This window comes from Triplophysa dalaica, chromosome 23, assembly GCF_015846415.1.
Source record: "Triplophysa dalaica isolate WHDGS20190420 chromosome 23, ASM1584641v1, whole genome shotgun sequence".
In the NCBI taxonomy this organism is placed as follows: Eukaryota; Metazoa; Chordata; class Actinopteri; order Cypriniformes; family Nemacheilidae; genus Triplophysa; species Triplophysa dalaica.
The window spans coordinates 2,171,676-2,188,798 of NC_079564.1; the positions used below are offsets into that span (position 1 = coordinate 2,171,676).

A 17,123-nucleotide genomic window follows, 5' to 3' on the forward strand; every position below is an offset into this window, starting at 1 on the left:
GGTATAGATTGTAATATATGTCAATAGTCTATGTCTATTTGACTCTAGTTGCGTACGAGAGCCTTCGATGCTTCGTTTTGTGAATCCTTCACTTGTTGCATACAGTTTGTGACATTACATCACCTGAGGTGAACGTTTTGAGGTTTTGAGACAGGGCCTGACTCGACTGAAGATTTTACCGTGTTGTAAGATGAGAGCAGAGACACGATAAAGAATCCAATTCGTCATATGTGAACGGATGCGATGAAAGAACGGCGGCATTCATTTCCGCTGTTAAAGTCATGTTCGGCTAAGATTTTCTAACTTCATTTCAAGTGCCAATTTGAAATCGTTCCATTGTGTCCTTTGAGCAGAAATGGATTGACTCCGCTCGGCAAAAGACAAAAGAGCCAGCTGTTCCATCAAATCAGACCAAGTCAAACGATTTATGTCATCATTGAGAACCGAACGATAGCTTCTTTTGTTCGCGGTACATTGTTAATCATAACAAAAGCCGCCGTCTGTGTGAAATGTTTTCACGGAAAGCAAAGGAAACATATTTATGACATCAATTGCTTTGGTTGGAACAAGATTCTAACAAATAAACATACCAGGGTTTTTATATTCTGCTGTAAATGTTAATCCTGTTTAGTGTGCGAATGTTAACACAACAACCTTTTACTTGTTTACGTTTTGGCATTTTAAGACGTTGCTGTTGTTGCATTAATAAAATATAATAAAATGTGCATCCACGTACAGAGTATAGTCATTTAAGACATAATACTAATAATGACTAGTTTTGTTTACTTTTGTCTCTCAATTGTCATTTCTGATTAAAATGACAAGTTATGTACTTAGGTTTACTTAAATATGGCTAAAGTTAGGTGACATAAAACTAACATTTCCCACCCAATCATAACTTAAAGCACTAAATTATAAACCATTTTTATGGGTTTACTGTTGCAGGTCAGGCTGAGGTCTGAATACAGTTTTTAACATTGACTTTTATTTTTGTTGTTTATTTTTCAGTCAATATTTTTCTTTCTTTATTTTTATTGATTTATTTTGGAGAGAGGATCCAAAATGTTGGCAGATATCATGCGATGTCACAGCCAGACGTTGAATCTGATGAACGATTGAAATGCACCTTTCGTACTGTTAAATTATTATAATAAATATTAATATTATAATAAATGTAGTACTCTTTTTGATTCTCTTTCTGTTTTATTCCTCTCTCTCACAGACACTCACCTAAAGTGGTAAAAGCAGCATCTCAGGTTCTCAGCAGCATGTGGCAGTACAGAGATCTCCGGAGCCTTTATAAAAAGGTAGGAGATTTGTTTCCACTCCCGACAGCTGTGTGCCGTTTCAACCGTCCAGACCTGAAGAGTTCAATTAGCATGCTAACTGATCTTGCACTTCCATCCCACTATGTGTGTTTGATCTTTCAGAGAAAATAGTTGTAATGAAAGAAGTGGCAAGGCGTCGTCGTACCCTTCTCCCACACATACACGCGAATATGTGCGATGTACTGTTTATTCAGGCCGACACCTCGCAGCCGACTGTGAACATTAATCTGCGGTGACTAGCAAAGAATTCTCCATTGAGCAGTAACCGCCGGGCTGAATAGATATTTCTATTCAATAAGTGTTTGTTGAACCTTGTGCTGCTTGAACCTTACTATTGTGCATCTCCATTCAGCTCTCCATCACGTCTCTTTCACAGATTACTCTACAGAAGTCTGGCCTTGACTAGCGTTGGGTTCATTCAGAGGAATGTTTTGTATTTTCTGAGCAGCGTCGTAATAAATCGCTGTTAAAAGTCCTTGCGAGCATGCTCAGGTATTTCTATGCCATAGCAATTAACAGAGGTGGGGACAAGTCTCATATCCTCAAGTCCAAGCAAGTCTCAAGACTTAACCATCAAGTCTGGAGTAAAATCTCAAGTCACGGTTTAGACCAATCAATGTTCAACCTGATTTTGCCAAGTGGTTGATGTCCTCAGGACATTTGCCTTTTCTGTTTTTCCTGTCTGCTCCTGTAAAGCTGCTTTGGAACAATGCACATTGTGAAAAGCGCTATGTAAATAAACTTGAGTTGAATTGAAAAATTCCCCAATATATCTACTTGTGAGATGAGACGTAGGCCTATCAGTGATGATCGATGATCACTTTTCTAATAGTAAAAAAACAACCAAAACTAAATTTTTAGAAACAGAAGCGATTGATTCATTACATGACATTTGACGTTGTGGTTGTCGTGTCAGATATTCTTGCGTTGGATACTCTGCATCTGGCAAAAAAAAAAAATATTGGCACGGTCAAGTTCAAAGTCCTTATAGCCAAACGTAACAAATTTGTGGAGCTCGACTGTTGTCTGCCATGTTTGGCACGGTTTAAGTTGTGCAGCGTTAAAGGCACAGGCGCTGATTAGGGCTGCTGAGCCACAATAATAATTTTATTTACTTTATTAAAAGTTCAAGTCATTGTCGAGTCTTCCACTATAAGTCAAGTCTCAAGTCACTTGCTCTCGAGTCACTTGCTCTCGAGTCACTTGCTCTCGAGTCACTTGCTCTCGAGTCACTTGCTCTCGAGTCACTTGCTCTCGAGTCACTTGCTCTCAAGTCAAAGTCAAGTCAAGTTAAGTCATTTTCTAACTTCAATTAAGCAAGTCTCAAGTCCTGAAAATTATAACTCGAGTCAGACCCGAGTCAATTCATGTGAGTCAAGTCCCCCACTTCTGGCAATTAAAAGTAAAAAAACATAGACAGTCGGAAAAGTCTTATTTCTAATTACAAATCTTTTTAGTGAACATATGGGACTAATAAATATGAGCTCTTGAAAATTTAATTAAGGGCGTTAACCCATTTATGTGAAAGTGGCTAGACAGCTTGGGCTGCATTCATATAGATCTCAAAAAGACAACAAATAGCCCAACAACATGTGGATACTGAAACTTCCTGAACCTTAAAGGAATAGTTCTTACCATAATAAATCTTCTTACCTTTTTGTTGTTTCAATCCAAAACCACTTAAAGGTATAGTTCCCCCAAAATTGAAAATTCTGTCTTCGTTTACTCACCCGCCTCTTGTCATTTCAACTCGTATTGGAAACCGAACAATGGAACCGATTGACTTATAGACACAAAACCAATGCAAGTCAATAGGTACGGCAGTTATTCATAACCAATATTCTTTCAAATATCTTATTTTGTGTTCTGGAGAGAAAAGAAAGTCATACAGGTTTGAAATGACAAAAGGGTGAATAAATGATGACAGAATGTTCATTTTTGGGTGACAATCACTTCAACTTTTCTATTGTAAAGGTGGGATTTAAAGAATTGCACTGGTTGCTACTTGCCATGCAATTTTAATGAATGGTTTTAGGACTTGTATGCTCTTCTTCAGCTTAATGAGAATTATTTTTTCTCCGGAAGAGATAAATGTAAGAAAGTCGGATAGGTTTCAACAGGGTGACTTCATCATTTCAATGACATTATTTTTATTTTTATTTTGACTTGACCTGTTCCTTTACTGTGGTCAAAGCCGCACTCTTCCCCATCAGTTTGCAATCTCCAGCTTGACGGATAAGAGGCTGGGCGGGAAGAAATATCGGAGACTCAACCCTATGATGTGAAACTCAACCCATTGCGCTCTGTGGAGGGGGCGGCACAGAATTACAGCTCGTGGAGAGGGTGACGGATGCTTCATTGACCTTTAAAGATGGGAAAAGGCCACGAGCCGACCGGCTGAGTCGGAGAGACGAATGTGTCTGCAGTAATGCCTTCACGGCTTCTGAACGGAGGCGCGTCCCCTCTCTGAACTATGGCAGAAAGAGCTAAAATCACGAATCCTGATGCAGAGTTGAACATTTCTCTAATGATATGTAATTCTGGATGTTTGAAAGTTTACCCCGCTGAACTTGCCTCCATCAAAACTAATGTTATCGCAAGCTTCAATTTCAAGCATATATACTATATATTACCCTCTGTCTTTTTAAATATTTAGAGGGTTGGAAAAACAGAGGTAGTGTGCACATAATAATAAATGGGAATAATTAGATAGAACGCCAATTTCCATTATGTTGACAGAATGAATGTCTATAAATGTTATCGAACAGAAAACTGTTTCACTCACAGGTTTCGGGAGAACCGAACTGAAAATATTTGCTGTCTTCGCATGCCGCCTGGAGGCAGGTTATCAAACAACGGTTCACACGCTTTAGCTGACACAGATAAAGTGACACGGTCAAGGTCATGAAGGACGGCCTGAGCTATAAATGCATCATCAGGAAGGCTGAAGTCATTAAGTTCACAATATTGCTTATTATACACATTGATTTTTGCTGTGGGAGACACTCGGTTGCATTCTGTTGCAAAATCTAGTGGGCTGACTTTGTAGACAGCATTTTATAGCTCAACATTGTATACTCTACAATACCTGAATGTGTCCCTTTCTTAGAGATCAATTGCATAATGCATTATGTCATTGTCACGTGACAAATACGTTTAGAAATATACAACATACAAATATAATTCATTTCATAACCGTAATTCATTCAAAAATCTTTAAAGAATACTTTTGGTCGATATGTCATTCACACTTTTAAATTAAATATCAATTTTTTTGTGTTGTATAAGAAGTCTTTTTAACACATTTTGAGTCCTTTATGTTGATTTTTTGTAAAGTGACAATACAAGGTCGAGTCCCTTGGTTGTGGTAAAAACAACACATGTCTGTGTTATTTAAAAATCAACACAAAATGACACGCAAACGATTTGTTAATAAATAACACATCCTTTTTTTACGAGTGTAACACAAAATCTCTTCACTAGACATATAGATTGTGTTTTTTTTTAGCAAAACAGTTTTCAGAGTGCTGTATTTGTTTGCATACAGTAGTGACCAGAAGCGATTGTGGAAAATTGACATCTGCCTTCATGCAAATATTATTAATAATATATTAAACATTTATTGTTTGTATTTTATAGTTGTGGAAAGATTTTAAGGCTTTGCGTAAAATAACACACAACACATGTGCAATGATTAGCTTTTTAAATTAAAAATACCAACTGAATAATATAGTCATTGTATGCTTTTTATTTTTATGCATTTTCGTATGTTAAAATAAAACGTATGTTTTGTGATGTGCTGTAGTATCCCATTTTGACAAATATTTTCGTTTTTAATACCACGCCACATATTTTGATGATTTAATTGAGCCTATTATAGTCTTAATATGCAACCTTAGTTTTAAATTGACTGTATAGGCAGTAGGCAGCAAGACAGCTCACTAGAATTTATAGCATGTTTCTTTGGCTTAAAGCGGGGGGGGCTGGGATGGTTTGTAAAGATTTTCAAACATCGCTCACACTAACCTGTTCCTTTAGCCAGCCCAGCTGAGCCCTGGAAATGTCACGAGGGATGGTAATAAGCAAAGGGCAGCAAGAAAGAGATTGCTATTATTAACATTTGCAGAACCCACCGTATCTCATCTCATGAGTGCATAATGGCAGTCGCACCGTTTCTCTCTCTCCTTGTCGAAATGAAAGGTGTCAATTGAATGAGTCTGGCCACCTGAGGTGCGCTTCTTCTTGTTTTGGGTGGTATGACAGGCGGGCAAAAGAGAATGACGAAGACAGGGTATAGAGACAGGGAGTTCAGGTTGGTAGACCCCTCCCTGGGTGATGAGCAATGGCCCTGTGCCCAGGAGACATCTGCCGTTTTATTGTGAATTATGATTTTTGGGAGCTTTTAACTCTACTGGATGTGTTTGACCCCAAAAGCCTTTGGTTTGATGTAGACAGTACAACCTAAAGTTGGACGAAGACAAAGTGTAGCTCTACCCTGAAAGAACACAGAAGTCCGTACGCCATTGATCTTCAGCCCGAAGGTTCACTCATGTTCTGCTGTTACGTTCAGTCTGCCAGCCTCCTGAGATCCAATTCCACAATCGCTCCCACTCTCTACCAGGACGTATCCTGGTTACTCAATTGCCTCGAAGACCCACGGGAGCCGACACAGCAAGAGCATCTCTTCTGGCTCCTTCCGCCTCTGGGGGTATAATAATGAGTCCTAGCCTTTGGCTTGCTTCAGCGCAAATTTGCACACCAGAGTTTTCTCCTAGTGCGCGAGTGTTAAGCAGCATCATTGAGCAATCCGAGGTGGGCAGGTTGCCATAACTGACTCATCTTCTCATCTTGCTCCACTTGGTCTTTTCAGCACCATTCAGGATCAGTCTCGTAGTGAAGCTTCACGCCCAGTCGCCTACCCCTGAAAGTCCATCAACCGAATGCATTATTCTGTCAGTCCTGATAAAGAAAGAATGAAGCTGTGATGCATAATGAACACATGCAATTAGAGTCTTTAATCACATTGAGACGCACTCTTCGCTGAACGTATTGTTTTCAAATGACAGAGGCATCTGTAGAACGTCAGGCTTCTAAAGGAGTATCCATCCTTCAAGTTGCCTTTTATCTCACAGTCAAGCTAAACTCCTGTTACTTACAAGCAGAAAGTATAAGTCTTTATTTGTCTCTCTTGGGAACTTAAGTGTTCAAGAAATGCTTAAAGCACAAGGAACTGACAAAGACCTGAAGAGGACTTTGGCCGACAGGCGACAAGTGCCATTTTTCTTGTTTTTTGGCTCTTCTTCACGCCCCTCAGCGCTTTCAAATACCTGTCCGATGTCATTATTCGCAACAGGCACAATAGTCATAGGGCAGCGGGGTCTCTCCTGGCAGAGAAAAGTGGGGCAGCTTTGAACTACACAGAGTCAGAGGAAAGCTTGCCTTTGATCTCTTCCTCACCTCGGCTACAAAAGAAATGTCACGCCGGGGCAAGTTGGATGTCAGGGGTTGTGTTAGTCATCTTTGTGAGTGAACTTCTTCTGTACGTGGGATTGTGATATTCTCCTTATCAGTCTTCTAGACGTCTATGGCATTTCAGCTTGGAATTGGCCAAGTCTTTCATTGACCCCTTCTGAGATCTTTCTTTTTGCTTATCTTTACTTTATTTCGTACTTTTCTGCTGATGCACAGCTCTGAAAGCAACCAAATAAATGTTTTGACCTTTTAGTCCGTGAAAGAATTCTGTATAATTCTGACACGCGCTCATAATACTTCAGTATATCGCTACATCCAATGTAAACAACTCAATCATTGTAATGAGCCGAACACACGTCGTAGAAAAGACAACAAAGATCTTCATACTTTGAGTTTTTAGTCAGGTTGTGCATCACTCATTGGGTTTCTCCCTTAGCACAGTCAGTAGATCCATTGATTGGTGGTTTGGGTGATGTGTCACAGGGCCAGTGGCCATTGGCTTTAGTTTATCTCCTCTATCAGCTTTCGGGTTGCCACAGTCACACATCAAACGGCTTTTCTTCACAGCTACCGACTCTAGATCAGTTGTTCATTGATTTCTGGACCTCTATTCGGTCATTGATTTCTGTAATGACTCCACGCTAGGAGGCCTTAAACCAAAGTGACAGAATAACAGTGGGCTAATGTAGCGTACATATATCTCGAAAAAAGCACGTTGTGTTCACCGAAGCTGTTCTGTATATCAAAGGTTACGGTTTGCTGTGTTTAAGATAAAAAGTCAAACAAACATATTGTGAAAAGTCATATAAATCCATGTATCTATACAGGAGAAATTTATAAGAAACAGGGTTGTCAGTTTTGTACTATTCTGCATGATTTGCTGCGTTTGTATGTGCTCTGCATTTCAATGTTTCTCTTTCTTGTTGAACAAGGTTCAGCTGTGGTAGTTCACAAGGTCCAGAATATTATCTGAGGAATATTATTAACATGTCTAGATGTCATGTTGACCTTTGCATAGTAATCTATCATGTTCACATTATCTGGCGAGGCTATGCAGTCGAAATGAGAACCTTCATTATTTTATATTAGCAGTGTTTACAAGTACCTTTCGGTTTGATTATATTTTAACTTTTCTGTCTGTGATCAGTACAGTCTTTTGTTTTGACAGCATTACTCACAAAAGCAGGAAGTTACAGAATGCCAGTGTTATTTTTACAATGCGAGAAGGTTTGAGATAGTTAAATCAATATATAAAATAAAATTTAAATGGTATATTTCTAGATAGATATACAGACTGATTGTTTAATATAGCACATTATCAAGATTATAATTATATAACATATTGTATATACACTGATATAATGTCTCTTTCTTTCTTTTTTTATCTTCAGGATGGTTACTCACAGTATCACTTTGTTGGCTCTGCCTCAACAATAGAGAGAGACCGACAGAGACCGTACTCATCCTCACGGACTCCGTCTGTATCCCCGGTCCGGATGTCCCCCAACAACCGATCCGGTGAGTATAGGTTTCTCAACTTGGTTAAATATCATTGAGATTGATGCTGTGCTGTCCATGGTGCTGAAGTTTCCCTGATGGTGGATTTGAAATGAAACTCTTCGGCACCGGTTTTTGAATCCAGAGTTTAAAACAACAGAAAGAACATTCACGAGGCAGCAAACGTTCTCTTTAACCAAGATCAAACTCATGCAATGCTGTTAAACTGATAGGGATTCCTTACTGCATCATGGGACTCGGGTTAACGATCCACGCTGCTTTTGGGGTTGGTGGATTCATGGCCAGTTGGCTGTGGCTGTAATACCTTTTCTGGTGGACTTAGCAATCACGCTGGTGCAGAAAAGTATTTACTGTATGTGAGGACGACCGTTGTAGACCGAATAATGGCTCGTTAAATGGTGAACTTAGTGAAGGAATTAGTTTTTTTTCTCAATTTGATGGACATGACTGCAAGTGATTATTTGTTGTTACTGTAAGTTAGTGCATCATCTATTTGACTGATTAACCCAAGGTTGAGTCATTTGTGTAAATTTTTCTGCAATCCAGGTACAATCAGAGAAGACGACACAAAAAAGACATCTTTGAATAATTTCCCTGCTTCAGATTGCAAACTCACATTGAAGTTTAATCTCTGTGGTTGTGGTGCTAAAGATTCAGAAACACCGAGTCGAGCGGTGGCTACATCCCTGTTACATGCTTTCTTCAGCGTTTTGTTTGTGAATAAATGGATTTAGTGACTGCTTGTTGTTTTTTCTCAGCCAGTTTTTCTGTCAGCCACTTGCCTACAATTGGTTTCCCGCTGTTTCACCGTCTGTAGGGTTTTCTAAAATACACTACAGTATGTTTGTGAAAAACAGAGATTTTCGCGAGATATCAAAGCACACGGTTAGACAGATAAAAGAAGGGGGGCATTATATTGTCATACAAGTGTGGTGGAGATCCCCTGTGCTCTTCAACTTATCGTATTAGAATGTGTCAGCAGAACCCTTGTCTATCCTTCTCCTTTTGAAGCATTGTTAAGCCCAGAGCTAAAACAGCCCAGACGAATTGGCAGTATCATCATCAGTTAAAAATCAGCTGTTATTCTTGACATAAACAGCCTTCACTTGAGATTAAGACAAAAACTAAAATATCTCATCATCTTGCCCACTCCCACTTTTCAACGCAGGTGTTTACTGCGATGTTCTGTGAGGACTCGACTAAGCAACAATTCAACTAAAAATAAATTATTATTTCCTTAATTATTTTTGTGGAGTAAATAATGACTTTTTTGGCTGATCTAGTCCTTAATGAAAGCTAATTAGAAATCGTATTCTGTTTTACTTAGATTATTTAAAAAACATTCAGAAACCTTAATGAAGCTCCTGCAAATTATAAAAGAAAATGTAAAATAGACCTGACATTTAAAATTCAGTACCGCTTGAAATTAAAGAGCTCAGGCAAGAACAATATTGAACCCCGGGTGTGATTTAGGCTAATACCACTTGACCTCACACATAATACATAGATTTCAAATAATGGAGCTCAGATAAGAGTTCTGTTTGATCATTATGTCCATAGTAAAGATAATGGCATAAACATATTTACAAAGCAATGTGTTTGCATGCTTCACATAACACATTTATGCTCATATTTGCTCACTTGTCATTTAATCGTGTGCCAAGGAAGAGATGCTTCCAGTGCCACGAGACAAGGCCTTCAGATGTACTTTAATAGGGTGCCAGACCCTTGCACACAGCAAGCCTCGATTTAGAGTTTCAAGCTATGAATATTACTAATGAGACACATGGAGATCTAGTCGAGGATATTAAAAGTTCAGTTGAGTTCTTGTTGTTTAAGCGAAAATATAATCACAATATAACCAACATAATAAATCAAATGCAATGGATACTGCTGATGTTCGGTTACCAACATCCTACAAAATATCTTCTTTTGTAAATGAGTAAATGATGACAGAAAATGATTTTGGCGTAAACAACCCTTTTAATAACATACATTAATTTTGTTTAAGATATATTAAGATTCTTTTTATCCCCCTTGAAAAGGTTAAACCATCATTTGTAGGAAAACCATAGTAATTTACTATGTTCGCACCACAATGATCACAGTTTAAAGGTTGCTTTCGTGGTACAACTATAATAATACAAAATAGTAGTCAATCTGCTAAAAAAAAAGGTATATCTGCTTTTACTATAACAAAACCGTGGTTCATTTTCCAATGATACAAACGTTCAATTAGACCAGTTCTGATTTTCTCTAAAACCGCTTGTGTTTTTCTATTTATCTCCATTTGTGAGATTTATGGAAACAAGTCTATGGAGCCATTGAAGTCCTTCAAGTTTATGGGTTGTTTATGAATAATTTGCTCATTATTTAAGAGCAACGATTAGTTATGCAAACGGCGATTAGATTAAACATCAAATCAGAGGCAGTTTAGCGGAGAATAAAGTTCTTATGGTTATAATCTGATAATGGTTTTGAAACTAATTATCATGCTAATGTTTCTCTTGGCCATTGTGGGGAGAGAAGTGCTCTAAGCCATTATGTGTTTTATTGGTGAAAATTGGAGCGTGTGATTACCGGTGTGTGTATATGAGCAGGTCTGTTTGCGTTTGTGTTTCATGGTCAGGGCTGATGAATGATAGGTGTGTGTGTATGTGGGTGTGTCTAAATCCTTCTGTGCTGGTGAAAGGGTCTTGCATGCCTGTGAGCCCTTGGGCAGCTGTGTGCATTAGAGATAGCGCCGCTGCCCACTATCCAGGGATCCGAGGTTTATAGGACCAGGCTGGAGGGAGGCCGGAAGAGGAGTGGTGCTGATCCGGTTAGAGCATTTAGGCCGGAAGGGGATTTTTAGGCACGGAGGGAGGACTGGTTCTGATCTCTGTGACCTTCACGCTGTTCTTCAGAAGTGCCTGAGACAAAATACAGGACATGGAAAACAATCAGTGCAAGATAGAGAAAGAAATCAGCCTGAATGTAAATCGAGTTATGCTTCACAGGGTTCCCGCGGATCCTTCAAAAGCATTACGTTTTTTATTTAAGGCCATATCAAGTCTTAAATAGTGTTATTTTTTAGTTTTAAAATACATTTTTAGTTTTATATACTCATACTTCATATAACGTTAAATGTATTGTTTTAATTTTGTGATGTTGTATTTTATTCTTTGTGAATTCGCTCACTCACGTGTCAATCTGCAGTCATTTTTTCTTTTATAGTTCTGACTGGTTAGACCAAAAGCTCAAGCATTGCATGAAACAGTATGAACACTGAAAATATAAAAGTCTTTATTCATGTGTGATTTTATAGACTTTTCTATTGTCACTGTTTTTCAAAGCGTCCTCCTCCGAAGGCAAATACATGAATGCCAATGTTGTGTGAGTTATCGTTCTTGTAAGACTTTCTCATAACTCTGGAGAGGTTAGTAGATTTGCGCTGGCTGTTTCATGACATGCTGGAAGTAGCCTTCATGCTGACGCGCTAAACAGCACTAATGATGAATAATGATCGACACCTCTGCGTGTCCAGCCTCACACAGGCAAAAGACGGAAGAAACAGAGTGAGGTCACCTTCTAACACGTGTTTTTTTCTTAATCTGTTTAATAAGATGCCTTCAAGCGGTTGGTTTTTGAAGGCATAAATGCATCTTTCACCGTCTTAGGTTTCACAAATGAGGCCAGTATGTCTCCAGATGCTCAATAAGAATGGTTGTGAGTGCGGACTTGAACCTAAACCTGAATTCACACCAACTCATGGTGACCCGTGTCAATGTGGGGAACAAAATTGAGGTCCTCACGGGCACTAAAGGTTAAAAATTCTACAGAACGATAATTTTTGAGCATCTAAAAATGCAAAACGTCTTTCTACAATTTTTAGGTTTAGGGGTTGGGTTATGGGATAAAATATACAGTTTGTACAGTATACAACACATTATACCTATGGATGTCTCCATGGAGATAATAAAATAACGTGTGTGTGTGTGGGATTTGATTTGCAGCCAGCGCCCCTGCCTCACCCAGAGAGATGATCAGCCTCAAGGACAGGAAGAGCGACTACGACTCTGGTGGAACCAACGCCGGTTACCATGGAAACAAAGGAGAGCACAGTTCCAGAAAAGACACAATGGCAGGTAGGTGTAACTTTGGAACAGGGAGAGGAGGACCAGACGTAAAATCTCAGAAACCCCAAAGATTGTGGTTTTGGTTTGTGTCTAAATAATGTTTATGAAAGTTCGCTCGTGATCTGCTCAAAAAAAGATTTGGTGTATTCGGGAGCATTTTGAGAAACTTGGGATAAAACGTCTGTCTGTTTGCATTAAAAATGTAAATGTGAATTAGGCTATTCGTGGCGTCACAAAAATTGTGCGCGTGATACAAAATTAGGCAACACAATATCGCAATTTTATTTGGTCATGAAGGAACTGACAGTCATATGTTTTTTGGTCTTCTGTCAAAACTTTTAGATTTTTTTTGCATTATTTAGCACTACTTCTGTTTAAAACCTTATAGCAAAAACAGCATTAGTTGCCATGTTTCATTTACTTTCCTAAATCAGTTGAGACGTTTCGTTGGCACCTATGCAAAAATGTTCACATAGGTTTTACATATTGTTGACAAATAGTTTGTGTTTTACATCACGTTTATATTAAATAATATTTTTTGTTATTGTTTATTATTATATTGTGTCATATCGGTGCATATAATTGCTTTTTGTTTCACTGTCAAACAAATACGTAAATGTTAAAGATTTTTCATTGTTATTTAATGCTTTTAAAAAAACATCAATTCACCGTCTCTTTCATCTCACAGTTCAAACCTCCTGTGGAACATCCACATTGTTCCGGAACTCGTACGATACTTCAAATGAAGAGATCAAACACAACCAGGTGAGCAGTGAGTCAGTCTAAACCAGCTCAGCTTACCAGAGTCAAACAGGGACTGCAGCTCTTATATGTATCTCCTCTGCATTTTACATCATTTTTACATAAAAATCTAATTTGCGAACATTTTCGTGGTTTATGAGGGTAATTAATTAGAACATGTTTTTAGTTCAAAACAGCTGTCTATCTACCAACCCGGAATTGTGTTGGCAAACAAATGGCTTAAAGCCGAATCAGTGTAGCAAACCCGTTCAGATGTTGTTCGTTTGACTCAAAGAATAACAAAGATAGTTTCTTCAAAATGCTTATTTTTATCTGTTACTTCTATTTGACGAGGTCCATAATGGTATTACAATACACTCCAGCTATACATTTTCCCATTTTACATTAAGAAAGTTGGCCAGATGTCCTGGCACACCCCCGAATTACACCGTATGTTGAGTCAGTCGACAGAAATGCTTTCCAGGACGAGCAGCTGTGAGGAAGCGGGGCACTGATAAGCCTGGCTCACACATGGATATTTGCTTTCTGTAGCTGGAGAGCATTCAACTCTGCATCTTTTTCAATTAGTAACATCTCATTTTCTGCCTCAGATCACTCTGTAATCGAAAAAAAACGGCCAAAATAAGGTGAAAGTTATAGGTAAAGCTCATTGAAATGTTTTGTTGTTCCGCTGCCTCCTATGTTCTCCGATTCAGGAAATAGCAAATAACAAACTTACTATTGAACTAGCTAAACTATTTAAAAAAAACTATTTAAAATCACTATTTTAGTTTTTTCCCGAGGGACGAGTTGCCAATTCTTATCAAATTAAGTTGAAATTCTTACATCTGTGTCTGTCCAAGGTCCCGGCACCACCCGCACCCCAGGAGCCGCCACGCAAAGACTACGAGGCATATCCAATCTACCAAAACTCCAACAGGAACTTTGAGGAGACATTTTTTGAAGATCCGGTCCATCGTGCCCCTCCCACCACTGATATGAATATGCACCTGGGACTCAAGTCCACTGGAAATTACGTGGACTTCTACTCCGCTGCCCGCCCCTATAGTGAACTCAACTACGAAACAAGTCACTACCCCGCCTCTCCGGACTCTTGGGTTTAGGACTTTGCGAACCGGAGGGTTTTGCGGACGGGAGGCGCGGCATGTGGAGAGGCCGGGAAACTGCATGTGCATGCATATCACAAAACATTTCTCAGCAAGTTTTGTTCGTCTAAGCTGGTTCCGTGGTGAATATGAGCAAGGAGGGCGGTGATGGAGAGAGAGAGGAGACGCAGATAAAAGAAATCCTTGAGAGAGACAGAAAGAGAAAGAATGCATGAGATATGAAAGAAAACACATATTTTAAAGGAAGCAGAAACTTAACCTTTGGAGTAGTGTGTGGGTTTGAAAAGTGTAGGTTATATAAGAAAGTGCACAAGTATTGTAAAGGAAGGGAGGGGTATGTAAGCACAAGAAAATGAAGTTAGGATGAGGTACGGAAACAGCTTTTCACCCTTTCGAAACATCCTATTCATTTGATGTCATGCAAACGATCTTGACTAGCGAGAAATATTCTTTTTCTCCATATTTTTCCTCTATTTTTGCTTAATTTTTTGTTTGATCTTTTTCAATTTGTTGATGTAAAGTATTTGGTGTACATTAAAGAAACGCATTACACAAGTGCATTGTGTAGAAACCACACAGACCACCCGGATCTTCCTGTGGTTTGGATGTCGTTTTACAGTTCAAAGAAAAACAACAACAAAAATCCTATTCCAGGATGTTCGTTCTAAAAATGTGAAAATGTTTGTGGAAACTATCGCAAAACAAAAGCAGTTAAAGACCAGAGCATCATTCCTCACTTCTCCACAATGAAGTGCTTTCTCACTGCCTAAAAGAAACGACGTTTGTTTTTTTTCCTAAACTTGGTGTGGAAAAGATGAAGTCAAATTATCATCCATATTTGCAGAAAACTGTCTTGTTTTAGACCTCTACTTGAGTTCTCTGTGCTAAATAATTGATATGTTAACTAACATAGTGCCAAATTTTTACCTCTCTTAAATCAACACTGAGACATGTTTAGGTTACTAGTTCTTTCTTCGATTTGTACCTGCTTTTTTGTTCTCAAGTATGTTTTTCTGGAATTAAGCTATACGTCTAAAAAACACTGGAACACTACCTGGAGGGCAAAATGTTTGCAAGCTTAATTCCCTCCAAAGATGTACAAAGCCTGTCTCTCGATGTTAGTTGAGTGTGTGCTGTATGTCAGTCAGTGTTTGATTTGAGAGCTTTTGTTTCTGACAGGTGACTTTCGTTTGACAAAAGGTAATGAACTGCTACGCCGAAATGTTAATAGAGAATGATAAATATATAAATATGAATATAAATATAGATCTATATAATTTTTATGTGCAGATGTCAGTGTCTGAAAGCAACAAACCAGAAAAGACTTGTACAAATCGATTCTGTTTTCCTTTATGTTCGAACAGAGAAAAGAAAATGAAACTTGAAATGTTGACTTGGTCCAAGTTGTGTTGTTAAGCTACATAGATAATCACGCTGGATTTGGAAGATGTTCTGATGTCAGAACAATAAACTACTCTTTGCGATTTAGAGATGTTTTTAATGCGCAAATTCATTTCATTTCAGTCTTTTGTGTTTAGATATCTATTGACAGCACTGTATACATTGCATGCGTGTAAACTTTTGCATATTTCAGAAATCTGGATCACATCAAGCCTCTCTCTGGATACCCAAAATTGCTTGTAACCTTCGTCTCCTCAAGCTGGGTGCAGAATTGTCAAAGCCACATAAGTCCAAATTTTCTATCACGTGATGGACAAACAATTTCACGTTCCCTTGGAAACCGAAGAACAAAAGCAAGATGTGCTGGTTTTGAATCCCTCCTATAATCCATAGCTCAGAAGTGAGAACAGTTTCAAAGCGTTACATTCCCAGCAGGCTTTGCGTGTTGTCCAACAAGACATGTCTCGCTCCCTAACGATTCACACATGGGCGCACACACACAAACGCAGGGAGCCTGTACCTGTTATCGCTCATATCAAGAGATTGTGTCCACATGAAGTGTGTCATGTGATGAGAGCGCTTTGAGCTCCTCTCTCATGCCTGCTGAGGCATTATGGGGATTAAGAATCAGACACCTTAAATTTAGTCTTTTGAGACGGGCTGTAGCTCGTCTGTAAGAGTATTGCCTTTACTTTTGTGCTTTCTGTTTTTACCTCAGCTTTACGTGGCCTAGTTATAGAAGCAAACAGGAACATCCAGATAGGTCTTCGAAGATTACCAGGCCATCAGAAGTCATAAAACCATTTCTGTAGTCAAAATAAATCATTAATCTGGAATGTCAAATGCGCTGGATGTAAAGTCAAGACAGCATGTTAACATATCAGTCGATTGATTAAAACAATCTATTTGCTTTATAAAATAAATATCCATATCCAGCAAACTTAAGATACTGAAATATTGACATCTGTTCATAATAAAATTCATTTTTACAAATACTTAGTTTTATGAGTAGTCTTTACAAGCCCAAAAAATGTCCTCAGTAAAGTAATTGTATTAAAGTCTTGACTAATTACACGTTTAATAAATTGAGCAGTTAACCTCTGTTGTTTAGAACAAGTCTTGGATGTAGACGTCTCAGTTGTCTTGGTTAAATGTTTCTGACTTGCCGGCTGAAATATTCCAATGCAAAAATCTGTATCAGACCCCTGCTGTCTTGTCCCCTTGGCTCTGTGAAGTTGTACAATAAAATTCAAAGGGTGTGCAGAATAGCTCACAATGATTAAGTGTTCAATATATACTAAAGTTTCATTTTCAGTCTGTGTCGCCTCACACTAAGGTATTATAATCTAATGTGGCAGGAAAATAGGTCTGCTCTTCAACGGTGTGATTTATTTTACACCAGTGCAAATACGGCAAGA

General features: G+C 38.6%; 1 protein-coding gene across 4 annotated transcripts in view; it reads left to right on the forward strand.

Moving 5' to 3' along the window:
- The window catches only part of ctnnd2a (catenin (cadherin-associated protein), delta 2a), a 211,702-nt gene extending 196,824 nt beyond the window's left edge, over positions 1-14,878 (forward strand). For all 4 annotated transcript variants that reach the window (XM_056737780.1, XM_056737779.1, XM_056737781.1 and 1 more), the window contains 5 exons: positions 1,223-1,307; positions 8,192-8,318; positions 12,314-12,445; positions 13,125-13,201; positions 14,041-14,878. In XM_056737780.1, coding sequence (XP_056593758.1) covers positions 1,223-1,307; positions 8,192-8,318; positions 12,314-12,445; positions 13,125-13,201; positions 14,041-14,301 — 682 coding nt within the window. In that variant the 3' untranslated portion in view covers positions 14,302-14,878. The remainder of the gene's footprint in view (positions 1-1,222; positions 1,308-8,191; positions 8,319-12,313; positions 12,446-13,124; positions 13,202-14,040) is intronic.
- Positions 14,879-17,123: the final 2,245 nt, after the last annotated feature.